The 19,957-nt window shown below is 46.8% G+C and overlaps 1 protein-coding gene across 2 annotated transcripts in view; it reads right to left on the bottom strand.

The window, feature by feature from the left end:
- The window catches only part of Loxhd1 (lipoxygenase homology domains 1), a 175,933-nt gene extending 158,071 nt beyond the window's left edge, over positions 1–17,862 (bottom strand). For both annotated transcript variants that reach the window (XM_004623623.1, XM_004623622.1), the window contains exons 1-4: positions 17,733–17,862; positions 11,229–11,343; positions 4,409–4,489; positions 2,195–2,379 (exon numbers count right to left, since the gene is read on the bottom strand). In XM_004623623.1, the coding sequence (XP_004623680.1) occupies positions 2,195–2,379; positions 4,409–4,489; positions 11,229–11,343; positions 17,733–17,862 (511 nt within the window). The remainder of the gene's footprint in view (positions 1–2,194; positions 2,380–4,408; positions 4,490–11,228; positions 11,344–17,732) is intronic.
- Between the last annotated feature and the right edge of the window lie 2,095 nt (positions 17,863–19,957).

Here is a 19,957-nt window from a genome sequence, read left to right on the forward strand (position 1 = left end):
GTGGATGCCACTTGAACATATACTCATAAGTGAAATAAACCAGACACACATGTGTAAATATCGTATAGTCTCCCTTGTATAAAAACTCAAAAGAAGAAATATAAATACAAAGGTATAGTACAAGTAAAAGGAAAGCAGAATCTCAAAGACTAACTAACCAAGAGAGGGAAAGGAGAAGAGCTAGGAAACCTGAATAAGTTAAGCCATACAGTTATTTGTAGAAGATAGGCAAGGCAATGATCCTGAGAATCTTTAGAAGATTTTTTAATCTAGCAGTAAATTGGAAAGATTCTTACCTTGACTAACTATATATACTGATACCTGTGAACTGAGCAACTGCACTGCAGATGGTAATTTGTAATAGTAGTTTCATGCTTGGAGTGCCTGTCATTCTAGTCTTCTGAATATGGGCGGCTTGTCATGACATGACAGTTGCTGCTATGATGTCTCTCAGGTAGATGGTTGTTCAAGAAGAAGGAGGTGGTGAATGAAAGCAAGAGACAGGAAAAGGAATAATGTGGGACTGTCTTGCTTCAAGGTTGTTTACCATTTGTTCTAATGGTGTTTGTAAATAGGATATCATGTTCGCATCTTGTACAGCAATTAACCACTGGGAGGAATGTATGCAATGTGTTAATTATTGAAACTGTCCTACCAATTTACTTTGAAACTGTCTCATTGCTATTTGTTTATCAATAAAATTATGGGAAAAAATAAAAAAATAAAGCCAATGGGAAGTGCCCATAAGAAGCCTCAACCATGTGCATTCTATTTGACTTAAAAATTTTACTTTAGAATTTATTTTAAAGAAGGAATTATGGAGGTTTACAAAGTTTTAGGTGTGTTGTTTATTACAGAAAAAAATTTAGAAGAGAAACAATATATATGTACACCAATAAGAGATTCCAGGGTAATGTACAATAATTGGTAGTAAGAATGTTGAGTAAAATTTAACAATGGCACAGAAGTAAGTAAACATGCTGTAAAACAGAACGTTTATGGCATCCCATTACTGCAAAATATAAATGCAATAGAAAAGGCTAGATAGGGGTGAACAAAAATGTCATTGGTATTGTGCATCCAAGCGATGGACTTACAGGAATTCCTTTCTATGCATGCTTATATCTTTATGCAATGATGAAATTTAGCTTTTGTAATAAGGGAAAAACTCAATGACATTCTTTAAAGGAATCAACGAAGCTGCAAGTTATTATGATAGGGACCCAGAAGAACAATTCAAGTGTTCGAAGTTGGCTGAGAGGTAGAAAATCAGACGAAGAAATTGAGAGCTGCAGCCTGTTTTACAAAGGATATGTTTACTTTTGCCCAGCTGGCTTGCCAGAGAGGTTAGGATTTGGAAGCCACTAGGGTAGATGCTGGAGGGAATGAGCCAGCAAGCATGCTGGCCTTCTCCTGTTCTGTCAAGTCACTGTGGCAAGGCTGGTTCTCTTCCCTGGCCCCAAAGTCTCTTTCCTTGCAGCAGCCCATGACTGACAATGGCACCTGTGTGAAGGCACCATTGCCCTGTTTGGGGGAAAATCTGAGCAGTGTTGGGGAGAGGTCAGAGCAGGATTTAGGAAAGGGACAAAGGGATCCAGAAAAGGGCCAAAGACACAGCGTGTGTTTTTATAGACTTTGTTCTCCTGGCTCTCTGTATCCCTGTGGAGCCAAAATGACCTCATATAAGGCCTGTGGGGCAAAGATACTACTACAGTAAGTTATATTGTCCCTCACTGAACAAGGAGGAGTCAGAAAACAGCATGATGGGCCTTAGGAAGCTGTGGGTTCTGGCACCTATCCACCAGGCCCTAGCTACAATTCACCTTCCTTGGGCATCATAAGAAAAAGAAAGATTAGGAGATGTGGATGGTTGCCTCAGTCCCAGAGGCACTTCTGTAAGTGCCTATAACAAGAATCACTGAGAACACAGGATGTTCCCCAGGCCTGGCCTGGCCCTCCTCCATGCCTCCCACACCTCTTATGTCCCCTGTCTCCCAAGCCTCTGAACACAAGGGCTTGCTATTGGAAGGCCACAAGCTAGCCATAGAGATGTGGCTTCACCAGGCCCCAGCCAATAGGAAGATCATGGGTGGGGGTGGCAAAGGGAGATGAGAGTGTCCAGTATAAGACAGAAGCTTGAATGAGGCCAACCCAGGCAATGATGGGTGGTGGGCAGGCCAGCCTAACCACTGACCTCTGGGCATGTCCATGGGGTTGAAGCTAGCCATCAGGTCACGACACCATTGGCGGTCACCTTCTATCTTGCTCAGCCAGTTGGTGCAGTTGAAGTAGTAACGGAGATGAGGCCTCTTCATGTCAGTCACGATCACACGGTCCAGGTACCAGCTGGCATTCAAGCCTGTGTTGTCATGCTCAATCCTGGAGCAGAAGCCAATACCCACATTCTCACTGGCAGAACCAAGATGGCACCCCCTCCTTACTGCAATACCCAGAGTTTATTCCAAAGAGAAATTCAATCATTTTTTTTTGTTGTTGTTATAACCTCCTCATCCACAAAATGGGGATACCATGTAAGGTAGATACACACACTAATGATGGTTACCTTGTTATATGGCCTGCAAGAAAATATTTTCTTTCATGCAAAGTTTGGGGTCCCTAAGGCTTGCAAGAGAACTATCTTCCAGGTCATCTGATCAGTGCTGCTTTCTAACTTTGACCTCTGCACGCATCACTCCCTCATCCCACTCTGGCCCAAGCTGTGTGTGTACCACTCTCTGAAGCCCATCTGAGTCAAGCTGCATCTGAAAGTTCACCGAGACAGAAGAAACTAATCATCTGGTTTACAAGGCATTCCTTGTTGCTTGGGGCTCAGTCTTCCCTTCCTGTTGCTAGGTGTCCTTTCTTCATGTCTTCCACAACTAACAGTGATCTGTAATTTGTGACCTTTATTCCCACCACCCAGAGAATCCTGCACAGTCATCAAGACTACGGCTGCCACAGAAGCACAATGTGAGCAGCATATTCAAGCTGCAGATATACCTTCAAGATTTTTCTAGTAGCTACATTTAAAGAGATACAAAAAACTGGTGGAATTACTTTTAATAATATATTGCATTTCATTTCACTTTTCATTTAAACATATAATCACATAAAGTCTATTAACAGGATTTTTTAGTCTTTTTCTAGAACTAAGTCTTCAAAAGTCTGTTGCATGTTGTATGTATCCAACATCCATCTTGATGTGGATTAGCCACATTTCGAGTCCAGTATTCACGTGTACCTAGAAATAGCACTGATTCAGACTCCTCGAGCCTACCTCCACCTTCTACCACTCAGTGTAGCACTTTGTCTAGTTTCTTCTCCAGAACATGGCTCTGAATGACCTCACATCACATGGAACACCTCATCCCCACCTAAAAGAGTGAGGCCTTACCGATGCCAGTCTTAGTGGGTCAACTTCAGCTCAACACAGCACTCAACACAAAGTAAAGGTGACACAGCTACATACAGGGTTCTTTCATTGCAGGAATGCACCCCTCTCCTGGAAGCTTGTAGGACTTTTCAGCTAGTGGTTGCCTTTCCTCACACACCAACACCCTTCCCAGTGCCTCCCTGCAAGAGCTTCTTCCCTGCTTGTAGCCCCATTTCTTGTATACAATCAGTGTCCAGGATTCTCATAAAACTCTTATTTCTGTAGCAACAACCATTCATAGTACTAAATTTTCTAGCAGGAAGAAGAAAAAACAAGACTGAGATGAGATCATATTTGGTCACTGTTCAATCCCTAGTCTAGAGAAATCAGACCACATATGGCCATAACATTCTTATGGATAGGGGGTAAAGGTGGTTAATAGGGGCTAGGAGGAGAAGGGGAGCTACTGAAAGCTCCTCATCTGTAACCAAGCTAATAGAATTAGCCTTACACTTGCATTCACAAAAACTCCTCTAGAGAAAAAATATTTGATCAGGAGCTCTTTGTCTCCTAAGGCATCTTGCAACATGACACTTGCTGAGTTCTGACTGTATACTATTATTGTTCTTGGATCCTAGAATTATAACAGATAAGGCACCATTATTAGAGAAAGAGCCTAAGGCTTGGAAAAGTAAACCACTCCAATTCTTACAGCTAACAAATAGCAAAGCAACCACTTGAATCCAGGCAATCTGGACTGAGTCTTGCTCCTAGCCACTGAAGTATAGTGCCTATCAGAGTATGTGTCTTAAATTTGTGAAAAATTGTCTCAGATTGCCTTATTGCAAGAAGTGAATTCTGTTGTAATTGAGAAGTTCAGGGCATTATGATGTTGGATGGGAGGGAAAGCTCTGGATCTTTGGCAGATGGCATCTAGAGAGTAATCAATGCCCAGAAAGTATCAATAGTAAAATCAGGTCCCAGTGTATTTGTGCTCATCTCCACTCCCACCCTGGGCAGGGGCTTGCTTCTCACCTGATTTTATAGATGAGGCCCACATTGTTGGTTCTTACCCGGAACACATCAACATTGGCCTTCTCAAAGGCAGATTCACTCCTGCAATGAACATGTGCCCATTAGTGTAGATCAGACTTGCTTCACAGGAGCAGCAGCAGGGCCAAGGGCTGCGTCCTCCTCTTGGTCCATCCTCCCACTCCCAGGAAGACACATGCACATAGATCTGAGTCTGAGGAAGAAGGCAAGGATGGTTAGCATCATTCCTTGCCCTTGCACCCAGGTTCATTTGATCCTTGTCCTAAGTCTCTAAGGCAAGAACAGTGAGCAATATCTCTGTTTTATAGATGAATAAGTAAGCTAGTTGGTGGGAGAACTGGGACCGGAATGTGCCTCTCCAGGCATGATGCCATGTTGGTGGTTGCTTCAGGTTAGGAGAGAGCGAAGGGAAGGAATATGATGAATGTCTCGATGCCCTGGGGTCTTCAGGCCCCCTTGTCTCTCCCCAGTGCCTGCCTTGTTCTTTCTAGGAAGATCTGCAATGGAAGTCCCAAGTGGATGCAGACCTTGGGTAGCAACCCATGGTTCTGACATTTCAGTGAAAAGGTGAACACTCCACCCCAACGGGGGAAGCGGGGAAGTGAGGAAAATGGATATCTGACATCTTGCACATGCATGAACAGAGCAAAGTACACATGAGATGTTCACCACTGCAGCACCAAGTGTAAATCCAGAACCCAGAGCATCCTAGATTCAACCAGCTTAGACACAGGAGGGCTGGAGTCACCTTGCTCAGAATCTTCTAGGAGTAGAAGCCTGATGCTCATGTCAACATCTTCTCCATCTTCTTTGTTGGCCAGTACTTCTACCACTGGATCCCAGGCCTGTTAGGAATTCTTTCTGCCCTACAACTGGGTCTGAGAGCATCGACCTTCCTCAGGGCTATTGGCCAGGGCTCCTGGGACCAGCACACAGTACAGGAAAAATAATCACAGAAGACATATGTCTGTGCTGTGGTCTGGCTCTTTACCAAAAGCCTGTAAAGTTAGAGGCTTGATCCCCACTCTTCACCCCACTGGGCAGTGGTGGAAGCTTTAAGAAATGGGGCCCACGACCCTGGGAATAGCTCAGTGATAGAGCGTGAGACACTGAGTTCAACCTCTAGCACCACACCAAAAGGTGTGGACTAGTAGGAGGAAGTTATGCCATCTGGGTTGTGACTTTGAAAGGGATTCTGGAAGCCTGGTCCACTCCTTTTTTACTCTTTGCTTCTGGCTGCCAGGAGGTGAGCAGCTTTCTCTACCACTGCTCTTGCCACAATGTGCCGCTTCACCACAGACCTTAAAGTCTAGGGCCCAAAACTCCAAAACTGTGAGCCAAAATAAATCTTTAAGTTTATTTGCCTCAAGTATCCAACAGAAGGTCAGTGCAAGCCTATTATTAATGGTAGTCAGTAATTGTTTCAAAATAAAGGGGGAGGGGCTGGGGAGATAGCTCAGTAGAATAAGCACTTGCCTGGCAAGTGCAGAGTCCTGAGTTCAATCCCTGGAACTGAAAAAGAAAAAAAAATCAAAATAAAGGGAGAGGTAAAGGGCCATCTGACCAAGGTGACAAGGTCAGTAACAAAAAGGTCTTTAAGTCTTTGTAGAGCCCAGCAGCTGGAACTGTGCAATCAAACCACCTGTAATGAACAATCTTCACCAGAGAGAAGCTTCCTTAAGTAGCGTATCATGAGAAAGAGCCCAGACCCTCCTAAAGCAGAGCAGAGCTCATGAAAATATGCACCGAGGCAGCACTGCCCAGGAAGAGGCCCCACGTGTGCAGTCTGGACACAGAAGTGAGGAGGAAAATGGCAAAAACGTGTGAGTTTATTGGAGGGCAAAGGAGACTGCTGAGCTTGCAGCCTTGGCCTGAGCGGGTTGGTCTCACCCTGGAGGCACTCAGGCAGCGCTCAGCACAGTCTCTACTCCATCTTTGGCATAAGAAAAATGGTGAATGTTGTCAGTTATTGCTTGAGGATGTGCAAAGAAAATAGGAAGTCTCCTTCATGAACTGCCAGCAGATCTCTTTCCTGAGAAAAGAAACTTAAAGGGTCCTCCTTTGAAAGGAGAAATGGAACCAAGCCAGCACTCGTGCTAGCTGGCTAATGTAGAGATCCAATGAAAGGGAGGGCAGCGACGCACTTCAGGTTTTGGTTCAGAGTCACGGGGGCTGTTCAGTGACTTGAATGACACGTGGACACCAGTTCTGCACGTCAGGATTTTGGGAATGAGAAACATAGAAATGAATGAATGATATTTTTGTTCAATATATAAGAAAACTGGTTTTTAGAATAAATAGACGAGTCTCTGTATCAAATAAATATAAGGCATAGTCACCTTGGGAAGCAATGATTGAATATTTTATGGACATTAAAAATAGTATTAGAGTATTTAGTGAAACAAATAGGTTTATGATGTAGGCTTAAAAGGAAAAACATGTTCAAATGGAATATATGAACAGAACAATCAATACAAACAGGATACCACTTCCATTCAAAAAATAGAGTGGGAGGATTTATAGAAAAATAGATGCTAAGACTGTGACGGAATGTTGGCAGTTTGTTCTTGTCTATATTGTTTCAAATTTCCAAAAGAAACCTGTGTTGCTTTTAAATTGTAAAATAAAAAGCATAATTTCACATTTCGTCAGCATCCCCACCCCATCCTGGCCCTCATGCTTCCAGAGATGAATATCTTAGGAAGGTTTGAGAGTTGCTGAGTGTTGTCTTCTTAGAGTGCTTGGAACTTGGGGAACCCTTGGTGCTGGGAGGAGGGGAAGCAGGTAGGTGTCCCCAGTTTTAGCCAAAGACAAGGTATGACTTGAAGAAAAGCAGCTGGGTTTGTGCTTCCCTCTCTCCAGAGCTCCAGAAGGGAAGTTCTGACAGCTGCCCTCAGCAGAGGGAAGCCCCGCACCCACAGAGCACTCCAGCATTTTGGTTAAATAAGCAACCATAGTCAAGGGAGGAGGGTGCTGGCAGGGGATGTAGAAGCAGGGAGACCGGGGAGGCAGCACTTGCCGGCAAGCAGAGCCCAGGCAGAAGGGGCTGAGACCCTAGAGAGAACTGGACGTAAGGCAGGCTTCCAGTGCTCCTGAATGTAGTCCATCCTCTCCTTGGGAGGCAGAGAAGCCTCTCCTCAACCAGGGGCTGCCTGGCTCGCTCCCCTACCCCTGGTCTTTCTCCCTCTCCCTCTCCCTTTTTCTTTCTGTCAGAGAAAGAGCTACAGAGAGGCTCCTCTGACTTCCTTGCTGGGAAGAGGCTGGGATAATCCCCCAAATCTCACATTCTGGGGTCAAATCCAAAATGCCCATTTCCAGGAAGTCCAAATGGATGTGCCAATGAGTCTCTAAAAATGGACCTGGGTGGAGCTAGCAGAATCCGTGGTCAGAGGAAATATTAACAATAAAGACATTTCAGGTTTCCTATGAGAGACTGGGAGTCCCTAGGGCTCTGGTCCAGCCTCAGATCAAGGCTATGGCAGCGTACAGCCCCGGCCCACGCCACAGCATGCAGGAGGGCCCAGCCTGGAGGGACAGGCTTGGCCAGCTGCATGGGCATTTTAGCTGACCATCAGGCTAAAATGCCAAGCATTCTGCAACCCTCCCAAATGGTGAGTTCTCAGCCTGGAGAACCGTGTTCCAGAAGATACATGAGATTCCATCCTTTTGCCATATCCTGAACTTGTGATCTTGCATGGGGTGTAGTCAAAGAAGGGAACCAGAACTAGCATTGGGGCTTTCTCTGAGAAACTTCAACAGGAGTGAGACAGCAAAATTCTTGGAGGTGAAATTGCTTTGTATTCAGGGAAAAAAAAACTCTGCTTAGCCATTTGGATAATAAAGTGACGTGAATAATGAAGCCCTGAGTACAGGAGAAAAGGCACAGGAACAAGTAGGAGCTGGGGTGAGATGGAACAGTGAAAGAGGAAGAAAAAGTTAAGAGATTTGTCTGAGGCCATGGAGAATGCAGAGGAAAAAGTCAGGAGAAATTGCGAGGACAGGGATGGCTGAGTTTTAAGACTCAGGGTGTAATATTACATTTTATGTTGTTTGCATTTTTGTGTCAAAAGGTGTGTGTGTGTGTGTGTGTGTGTGTGTGTGTGTGTGTGTGTGTGTGAAGAAGCTCTGTCCAACTGACACGGTAAGTTGGGGTGGGAGGGGAGGAAACAGCAGACAGACTGATGTGAGACTATGGGACCCTCGGAATTGCGGGGAGCAGCAATAACCTCAGCTAATGCGTCTGTATCTCACAGCACAGTGGCCCCCCGCCATCTGTGTCCAGGTCGCATGGGCACCCCAGAATACCAAGGCACACTCCCTGTCAGACCTATGGTTCCCATCCTGCCTGGAGAGTCTTAGGTGACTGGGACCATGTCTGTGTACTTTTCTTGGCACACTTTTTTCCTCAGCTTTTGCTCCAGGCAGACTCTAGCCTCCTCCTTTCCCATTTATGGTGCTCACTTGAGCAATCTTGGCCACCATTTAAGTTGAAATCCCCCTACCAGCTTTCAAGCAAGGCCTTCTCCAATCTGCACTCTCCTGCTCTCCCCAGTGTGCTTCTCTCTACCGCTCTCCACAGCCCCGCGCTAGCAGTCAGGCCTCCTTGTGCAGACTGCAGGCACCTCTCGACTTCCATTCTCTTATGCACATCTCCTCTTGTACAAAGGGCCCTCTTCTTGTCCCTCTCTTGTCTGGGGACTTTTCACCACTGAAGACCCAGACTGTGTCTCCCCTCTCCCCCGACATCTCACTCTAGCCACTCCACACCATAAGTATTTAACTATGACTATTTAAAAAGAACCAGAATAAATGCTGAAGGCCTCGGTAGAAATTCCTTTGGTCCTCATCCTGAAGCTCCATCTACCTCGTTGCACAGCCCTCGCCAGATTCCAGACAAGTCACGCTCCTGCTGCCCAATGTGGAGCATGGCACAGATGCTGAATGGGCAGACCTCCCACCTGCAACGTCCCGGATTCCGAGTGGTTACTGGGTCACTGAAGGATGTTGATTTCTGTCTTTAGAATCTGCTGCCAGCACACTTGCCAGCTTACTTGTGCTTTATTTCTTTTTACTGAAATACCTTTGTTAGGGTAGGGACTCACATTCATGCCACATTATAATAGCGACACCCAGCCCTCCCTGAGAGGCTGTTTTAAAAAGTGAGAAGAGAAGAGGAGAAATCAAGATACTGGATGCACAGGAGGGAGGACAGTGAGGACCCAACACAAAATGAGAAAGGGGTCCTTTTTGTTTATGAAGCTGGTTGAGCACCCCGGGAACCTGCCGGTCCCTGCCCCTTTGTTGGCAGCATCTTCCTTGGTGTACTCTGGAGAGGATACATGGCAAAGAGGATGGGTATTTCATGTATTCCCTTTACCGTGCCCACATCTTTGGAGAGAAACACTTCCACAAGCGAGTCACACGCAGTGTGAGTGGTACAAGAAGGCAGGTACCCTGTTCTGTGGAAATGGATAAAACAGCACATTACATTCCCCCAACGCTGCTGCATTGACGCTGTGGCTCAGTGTAGGGCAAGCTTGTGTCATAGGCCTGGTCACGCTGTGAGGCACAGAGCCCCCTGGCCTGAAATCTCATCTCTCTATAGTGTCATCTACCATCCCCAGAAGTGCCAAACTGTAAAATCCAGAGAGCACAACCTAGATCCCCGTGGACCTCAAGAACACTTCCCACCCACCCTAGGGCCACAGGGCCATGTGGTCCATTAAGAGATCTACACCAAGAACCAGTTTCCCCATCAAAAAGTTTCACTACTCTGAGCCACTCAGTTCCTCTCTCTAGGCCTTAGTTTGCCCACTAAAAGGTTAGATTAGATCAGTTGGTTGGGGAACTTTCTGCTTGGATAGAATCTTACCCAGCGGGGCTGGGGAGATAGCTCAATAGAATAAGCTCTTGCCTAGCAAGTGCAAGGGCCTGAGTTCAATCCCCACTTCCACCAAAAAAAAAAAAAAAAAAAAGCATCTTACCCAGAAACTAAGTGGACGAGACAAGCTGCCCTTAAAGATGGCAGTATGGTTGGTCCAGAATCTGCAGCTCAAGTCCCTTCCACAAAACACAACTGAAAACCAGTGGACTAGACCATCTAAGCCCCTCGCCATTTATGCAATTTTGTGATTCTCTTAAAATAGGCTTGAGATTTGCTGTATGTTCATGTGTGCTTGCATGTGTGCAAGGGGGAGAGGACCACAGAAAAAACAGTCCTGGCCTTTAAGGGTTTGCAAAGTGGAATGCATGGGTTACATATTGTAATCAGAGACTCAAGCACACAAACACATGATCCATATATCATGGGAGAGGGCAAAACTCTCAGTCAGGTCCACGTGAGACCTCAGGGTAGAGATGGAGCATTTTAGGTTCATGGCTTCATCAGGCACAAGATCTTGCCAACATTCCTTCTCCCATGATGGCTAAAGAGAAACCACGACCTTGGACACAATGACATTTGGTCAAAGTTACACGGAACTAAGTGTAAAACTGGACTTAGACACAGGTTACTTGGTCCTGAGTGTTTGCTTACCCACTCTGAGGGGCAGGTTGTGTGAATTATTGGGAGATCTAAATTTGACATTACTGTTCACAAAATAAAAGAGAAGCTAAGGGAGGTTGACAGGCAATTTGTCAGGAAATCCCTGGTTGATGCATGATCCGTTGTCAGGGGCCCATTACCACTTAAGAGACTCAGAGGCAGATGTGCCTTCTGAGAGCAGTAGACCATGCTAGTTTCCAGAACTTAACCAACCCAGACTAATGCTTCAGATCCCCACAAGGCCAGGACGATACTCACTTGCTGGTGAGGTGGAGCTTGGGAGACAGCCCGTTCTCTCCGAAAATTGTGATGAAGACATTGGCGTCTGTTCCTGCACCGCGAACATCACCTGTGGCCGTGACCACCTCGTACACTGAAGGAAGAAAGGAGAAAATGTTGCAGGCTGAGAACCCAGAATCTCACATGGGCATGAAGATGCCAGAGCTCCTGCCAGCCCCACGGGGGGATTCCCATGCATGAAGGACACTGGAAATTCTACTACCTCTTCCAAGCCAGGACCAAGCCCACCACAGCCCTTGCTGTAAAACTAAAGCCTTCCCTATAGCACCAGACATTCTTTTGGCAGATAAGGCATCAGTGTGTGTGAGTAGGGGAGACAAGCCACTGTGTTATGCAGCAGCCAGTGCAGGGAGCCTACCACACCTATGTGCAGCAGAGGAGGCTGAGGGAAAGAAAGTGACTCCCTGGCAAGGGGACATCCACAGGTGCACAGCAAAACATGGAGAAGGAGTATGAGACATTGAAGGCATTTGAAAGATGTCCACCACATTGCTTGGTAACTGTGGTTATAAACAATATTCACTGATGGCTTCCTTTGTGTCTAGCCCTGAGCTAGGGGTTTTGCACACATTGTTCGGGCATGGAGGCAAACTGTTGATTATTGAGGGAAAACTATTACTCTTCTTCCTTTCAATCTTTTCAAAACAGGTCCCCAAACTTGTAGGCTATGTTGGAGCTCCCCAGCAAGGCCTTGTTGACTGGCAGGGTAGCTCGGGTTTAGATATTTATTATTCAAGCCCATCAGTTCAGAGACTATTCCACAAAGGGGGTCTATCTCAGGTACAAATGGCAAAGCTGCGAGGTGGGGAAAGGGAAATACAGACACCTAATTCCTGTATGCTAGGCCTGTGGTGCACGATCCCACAGCAGGCCCATTAGCTGGTGTGGGCTGCAGCCAAGTGCTGTACTTCTGCGCTGCTGCAATCTCAGGGCAGCCCCTGGATGGCTCCTCCAATTAGGAACAAGGTGAGTGGAAAATAGCATCTTTCCTGTGACTCTTACAATAACCCTGGTTTGCAGAGCTGTTCTGAGGATGTATGTGAAGGCCCTGGCACACAGAAGCTACGTAATAAACAGCCTTTCTTGCCTTGAACTATTGCTGTTTATGCATTTCAGCTCCAGGAACTAAGAGCTTGTTCCCTTGGTAGCTCAAAAATGTATGTGTGATTCACACATATTTCAGAATTGCTTCAGGAGCCCTCTGATGCTACCCTGGTCCTCCCTGCCTATGATGACCCAGAGCAATAGTGTATGGGGGTGAGTGTACGTTCTGATGTCCCTTGTTCTAATGAACCTTGAGGGGCACTGAAAGTAGGAGTGAGGGGAAGGAGTTCTTGTGTGTGACTCCCATGACAACCAGAGTGTTGATCATTTTTTTTTCCTACTAGGAAACTCAGGACCTTATACCTGCCAGGCAGGCGCTGTGCCACTGAGCTAAATCCCTGGCGATCTTTCATGGTCTACTCCACAGCAAGCTTGGTTTACAAACAACCTCCGCCTGCCTGTCAGGGACCTGAGTGTTTCCCACATGACTTGTATACACATATGGGCATTTCCAAACCCAATGTCCACAAAATAATGACCAGCCTGATAGGAAGTTTGGAACCATGTCACATGCGAGAAGGTACAGATGCTCACATATGGTTGATTTGTAGAAAAGGAGAGTCTGTGTTCCAGGAGAGGGATCAGAAAGCTACCTTAGTAGCTGATTCAGAGGCACAAAGATGCATAAGTCACACACCAGCCATAAAGTAATGAACCCATTGGACGAAACTATAATTCAACTGTCTAAAGATTAAAAAAGTGAACCACAGACTATGATATTTGGAATGCATATTTGGCTTATAAGGGACCAATACCCAGAAGACATAAAGAATTCACACAAATAAAAAAGAGAGATCATATAATTTTCAACCAGGCAAACACTTCTTCAAAGGATAAGCTTATACATACATGACATCCAACAATTCCTCTTTCAATTACTGACCCAGAGGAAATGAGACTGCATGTCCACACAAAGCCCTATGAACACAACGTTCATAATAGTTTGACTTCTAACAGACCCAAACTGGAAATAATCTAAATGTGCATCAGCAGGTGAATGGATGAACAGCCCGTGATGGGTCCTACAAGGGACTACTACTCAGCAAACAAGGGAATAAACTACTGACACATACCACTGGATGGATCTCAAGCACATGATGCTGAAAAAACTCAAACAAAAACCACTACACCTTAATAATATCATTTATAAGAAGCTCTATTTAAGCAAAAATAGGGCTTTTAAGAGAAAGCAGGGGGGCTGGGGAGATGGCTCAGTGGAATAAGCACTTCCCTGGCAAGCGTAGGGACCTGAGTTCAATCCCCGGTTCTGCCAAAAAAAAAAGAGAGAAAGCAGAACAGTGGCTGCCTGGGTTAGGAGTAGGGGAATTTTCTAGGAAGGGATCCAAGGAGCCGTTGGATTCCCTAATGTGATATATATATTGATTTGCTAGTGGTCACATAGTATAACACTAATCGAACAAGACATTTAAAATAGATGCACTTACTGTAAGTAAATTGTACTTCAATAAAGTTGGAAAGTGGAACAAAGATTTAAACAGATATGTCATCAAAGGCCAAAAGCCAGAGGGAGAAGTGCTTGGTGCAATTATTCTTCAGGGAAACACAAATTAAAATTATAGTAAGATAGTACATATCCCCACTGGAGTGGTTGAAATTACCAAGCCGGAGGATACCAAGGATGGGCAGGAATGTGGAGCTACCGGCACCCTCACGTGCGATGGTGCGCCTAGGTGGACAAGCACTGGTAGGTGGACATATGTTCACCTTGTGGCCCAGAGTCCTATTTCAAATTATATATATTTAAATTTATTTATTTATTTATCTATTTATTTATTTTTGGGTTTTTTAGTGAAGGGTCTACAGGGTGTTCAGGGTCTCACTACTAGATTGGACTCATAGTGATCCACCTGTTTACAGCCTCCCAAGAGCTGGGATTACAGGCGTGCACCACCATGCCCAGTCTCAATTGCTGTTTCAGTGCATCCCAGGGGCGGGGCTGGCATGACAGGCCTGGGGATTGAACCCCCGGCCCCTGCACCTGCTTGCAGGCACTTTAATCTGCTGAGCTGTTTGGTCAACCCCCAATTTCCAATTATAAATCTTAGAAAAATGAGTGCATATGTCCATCCAAAGATGTGTAGTAAACTAAAACTAAAAATATCTCAAATTCCTATCAACAGAGGATTGGTTAAATAAATAGTGATGTATTTATAAAATGCAGCACAACAGTAAAAAAGAACAATCTAATGTGTCACAACATAGATAAGTCTTTCAGATGTAACACTGAGTGAAAGAGAAGATAGACATGAAAACTATATGCTAATTCTTATGAAGTTCAAAGACAGAAAAACTCATCTATGGTAATAAATTAGGGAGAGAAGGAATAAAAAGAAGCTTTTGGGGAGCTGGAATTATTTTGTATCCTAATTGGAATCATGATTATTTCAAGATGCCTACACTTAAAAATTCATCACTCTGTACCTTTATGAGTTTTGTTCTGTATATACATTATTTCTCAATTAAAAAAAATTAGGGGCTGGCAAGATAGCTCAGTGGACTAAAGCACCTGCTTAGGCAAGTTTAGGCAAGTGCAGGGACCAGGGTTCGATCCCCTGCACCACATGCTGTGCCAGCCCTGCCCCAAGGGTGGGCTGAGCTGGACACAGAGTCTGGGCATAGTTGTGTATGCCTGTAATCCCAGCACTGGGGATGCTGAAAAACAGGAGGATCACTATGTGTCCAAGCTACGTAGTGAGACCCTGTAACAATTAAATGCATCAAAAAAATTATCTTTGGGAGTCAGATATCTTGTGGAAAACACAAAATAGTACTTGACTCCAGAAGAGAGGACACTAATGTTACTATTAGCATAGAGCCTTTGCTCAACCTACACTTGCCTGGATGAATGAATATCTGCAGTGAATCAATGAATGAATGAAATAATCAGTAAAATGAATAAGGAAAATAAAACTAGATGACGATGTGAATCCCAATTCTACCATTACTGGCGATGTGATTTCAGTTGACTCTTACTAAACTTCAATCTCCTCATCTCAGAAGTGATAGTAATTTCTTCCTTGAAGGATTTTTGATAAAGATTAAGTCAAATAAAACAAAGGTTTCATTGCTTATACTCATCAACCTGGCATTTCCATTTCTGTACTTCTTTCTAACACTCTTCTACTGTTGAATGAAAAATACACAATCCCTAAGGGATTGTCATCACTACCCATTACGTCACCATCACATTGTAATCACCACCACCACCACCTTCATATCCTTGTTATCATTTTCATTAACAACATTCCCTGGAGGCTGGTTTCCCTGGGAATAGTGTCCCTGGCTGGGATGCTGGTGAGATGCTCCCAGGGCTGGCAGCTTGTGCAGATGGCCTCTGGTGTCCTTCAGCAGCCAAGCCCTAGTCTAAGTCAGCATCTTCCCATCATAGTCCTGCCTCAGGAAGACCATGCATTGGGGTCAGCTGCCCTCCCTCTGACTGACAGTGAACTCGAGTATAGCAAGCATGGCTCAAGGATCAGAGAAGGGACCCCTCAGTTGATCTCCATGCCTTCCTCATGTTCTATAAGACTCTCCATAAAATCCTACAGGAGATCCCAAAGTTCAAAGAGAGTGGAGATGATTCTTCTAGAACTAAGAGGACAACCATTACAATGCCACTGGAGCTCAGCATGTAGTTACCATTAGTATCAAATACATTTTCCCCCAGGGCATTGAACGGGGCTGGAGAGTCTCTTGGAAGTGGTAATGTGGCACCGTCCCAGCTTGACGTAGACTTGGTGGTACAAGAGCCAAACTGTCTAGTTGTAAATTATAACTCTGCCACTGAGTGGCTGTTTGATCTTTTCTTTTCTTTTCTTTTCTTTTCTTTTCTTTTAATTTCTTTTCTTTTCTTTTTTAATGTATTTGGTACAGGGATCTCAACATGCAGCTCAGACTCAGAGATCTTCCTGTTTTCAGCCTCCCCATTGCTGGGGTTACAGGTGTGCACCACCACACAGGGACTCAGTCACCAGCTCAGCATGACTGGGTGCAGGGCTGGCATGGCATGTGGTGCTGGGGATCGAACCCCATTCCTGCACTTACCTAAGCAGGCACTTAGTCCCCTGAGCTATCTTGAAGGTCTAGCTGCTTGATTTTAAGCAAGTTGCTTAACCCTTTGGTGTCCATGGATCTTAACTTTGATAAGCCAACCTGCCTCATTGCATTGTTGGGAAGATGAAATTGGGTAATGTGAGTAAAACTCTTAGTCATATGCCTGGTGCACAGTACATGGCTCTATTTGGGACCAGCATGAGATGAAATGAAGAGCCCGCCTTGGGGAAGGATATTTAAAATTCTTGTCCTCTATCCCACTTGTGACCTTGCTCAAGCCCTTAATCTCTGAGACTTGGGCCTTGACCTGAGAAATGGGATTAATTAGTCCTAGCTTGACTCTTCTGAGGGATCTTGAGGATCAGCTATGCGGATGGTTGTGAAAGAGCTTCAAAGAGAACAAGGAGAGGACCATATCATCTCACTAAAGTATGCAGAGCCTTAAACAGAAGTGGACAGGAAGGCTGTCTGAGAGGGTCTGGAATGCACTCACTAGCAGCCACGTGAGCTGGTAAACCTTGTTCCGGGAGCTGGGGGTGTCTTCCCAGGATGCCAATGCCCAGCCAATCAGAGTCTGGAGAGTGTGTGCCAGGGCAATGCAGCCAGGTTCAGTGGGCCTAAACGCTTCCTCCACAACCCAGAAATGCCCAACTCATCACATCTGAGGAGGGGTTCTGCCTAAGCCACAGCCTATATGGTACCATACCTAAGCCCATCTTGTCCGAGCCCAGGCCTGGGCCAAGGACTGGACGATGAGAACTACAGACAAGTAAAGCAGGCCTTCACTATGATTGTCACTGCAGGGTGGCTGAGGTGACAAGCTTGGCACTCAGATTTGCATATAGCAGTAGAACCATTAAGAATCAAATCATCAAAGCACTCCCTCTTTCCCTCAGCTGGGTGGGCAGCAGCCTCCACCCCACACAGGGCATGGGATGAAGGGTTGGGCTTCCTTCCCACGACATCCCTGCAGAGACCAAGCCACTCACTCAAGTGCTCTGATAGAGACCACATCTGAGGAGGACATGCTGGAGCTCTGTTCCTGGGATGTTCAGGAGCTGGGGACTGGCGCACTATGGTTCTTCTGGTCTCTTCTGTCCTCCAGAACTTTGAGAGCAAATTGCCTCATGCCCCACCCCAAGGGGCCCAGGCACGCTGCCGACCCTGCTTCCTGGCATGTGCGATAACCAGTGGGCTGAGCTCTTGGAGTCACTTCCCAGAGCAAGGGAGAGATGTGAGCAGCCACGTGCCCTCCACCCCCACCCCCCCAGGAGGACCACATACCCTTGGCCTTATAGTACTCGTGCTGCAGCTCGTCCTCGTCATCCTCTGAGGCATAGTTCAGTAGCTCCTCCTCATATAGGCCAAGGAAGTCAATGTCTTTCTTCCTCTTCTTCTTCTTCTGGGGCATCATTTTGCCAGATGTCCCTTCCCTGCACTCGTGGGTTTATGGGCCTACCTCCACACGCCTCCTTGCTCCCGTGGCTCACGCTTCCTGAGCTGCAAAGCCCGAAGCCAGAGTGACTCGTCTTCTCTGTGACCCTGTCCCAGAGCCCTGTTCTTTCTCCTCTCTGGCCCCTGAGCTGACCTCAGTACTTTTGCTTTGCCCTCCTGTCCCTGTGCCCTCTCCTGTCACCCTCTCCTGTTCTGCACTTGCCCTGGGGTTTTCCTTGGGCCTTGTGGCTTATTTATGAGGACGAGACACACCATCCTCCTCCTTCTCCACCTCTCCCCTTCCACTCCCTCCCCTTCCTTCACTGAGACTCTCCCAGGTGGCCCTGGGACCTCAGCCTCTATTTCCCACCTGGCCTCATAGCAAGGGAGCCACAGGGATCTCTCCAGGCCAGTCCGGGGGATGAGGTGGGCCCCTCATCCAGAAACTCCCCTTAGCTGCCCCCCTCACAAGGACCTGAACAGCACTCAGGGCCCAGGTTCTCCCAAGAACCCCAGAGCCCCAGAATGGGCCGAGCTCCCGAGGCTCAGAGGGTTTCATTTCTCTCCATTATTCATGACCGCTGATCGCCTTACGCAGCAGGCAGGTTCTTACTGGAGGCTTCTCTTTCTCTCTGCTTCCATCTCCCCGAGACTGCGGGCTTCTGCAAGCAGCCAGGAAGATTGCTCTACTTCACAGCCACTCAGGTGGCCCACAAAGCAGCTACGTTACCGAGTCATAGATTAGTGACACTGTGAGCCAAGAGCCCGGGACCCTGGGGAAGCCCATCACAATTAGGGGAGCACCCAACCACACCTCCATCTGCCTTACCCATGATTCCCCCTTTGTCTATATTGTTGTCTGCACTTTCAGATGAAATAGTGAATAGGCCACAGGGTCCTCCTGCCTCAAGTCAGGAAGGAAAGTTCTGCTCCTAATTTGGAGTACTCCCTTTCTACTGTGCTTGGGGGAGTTGAATGGTTTGTCCTCTCGGATTGCCCAGAAGTCCTCTTACAGGTAACACATGTGGTCTTCTTCCTTCCATTGGGGCCCACTGCAGCCCATCAAGAGGCCTCAAGTTAATGGGTTGATCTCAGCATCGGCCTGGTTTCCTGTGAGCACTGTCTTGTAAGTGTCGGCTTACTTGTTATCCCCTCTCGGCCACCCCCAGCGGCGAGCTCTGTGAAAGCAGGGGCTGTGTCCCCTGCTCACCGTGGCTTCCCAGTGTCTTCACTGTGCCTGCACCAGGTGGCTTCTGCAAGCATCTGGTCAGCGGATGAATGTGTGCACGCACAGATGCAGGCAGGTCCGTAAGGCAGCCAGGAAACAAGGCCCAGGCCCAGAAGAAAGCAGCATGGGCTGAACAGAACCACATTCAAGGGTAAAGTCAATGTTAGTAAATCGAATGTTCTGGAAGGGTGCTTTTCTGAGCACAATGGGCCTGTGGAAGTGAAAGCTTTGAGGGTCTGTGAGAGCTGTGCTCACAGACGTGAACCCTTCTCTTGTAGAGCAAGTACTTGTCCAACTTGTGCATTGAAAGGGACACTTTATGCCTGTGAGTGGTGACAATAGACAGACAGGCTTCATCTCAATCCACGGTGACTGTCACAGGCACATTCAGACCTGGTCTGGGTGGCCTTGCTCATCGGCCTGTGGCAGCAGACACTGTAGCAGCTCTTGAGGGTTTGGACTTGCGCAGATACCCCATGACTCTGCATGGCAGAGGCAGACTATAGAGGGGCCGTGGCAGTTTGAGCGTGGCCACGCTCCCACCAGCAGCCACGCAGCAGGCCAAGGCTAGGGAGGAGAGTGAGCCAGCTCCAGTTCTGTAAAACCCAAACCAGGCCCCAGACCCAGTCCTAGCCCAGGTCCGGTGAGTGTGTGGAGAGCTTCCTGCTACCCAGCGCTGGCGGGACCAGTCCCAGCCCAGGCGCAGTGTGGGCCGGACCCTCTCCCACCCCCTCGGGCCGCCCCCCACCACTCCGCCCTACCCCCCCCACCCCTCCCACCGAGTAGGAATTTCTGCCGACTTCCGGGAACCCCCAGACCCAGTCCTAGCCCAGGTCCGGTGAGTGTG

Source organism: Octodon degus, unplaced genomic scaffold (genome assembly GCF_000260255.1).
Source record: "Octodon degus isolate 3935 unplaced genomic scaffold, OctDeg1.0 scaffold00003, whole genome shotgun sequence".
Taxonomy (NCBI): Eukaryota; Metazoa; Chordata; class Mammalia; order Rodentia; family Octodontidae; genus Octodon; species Octodon degus.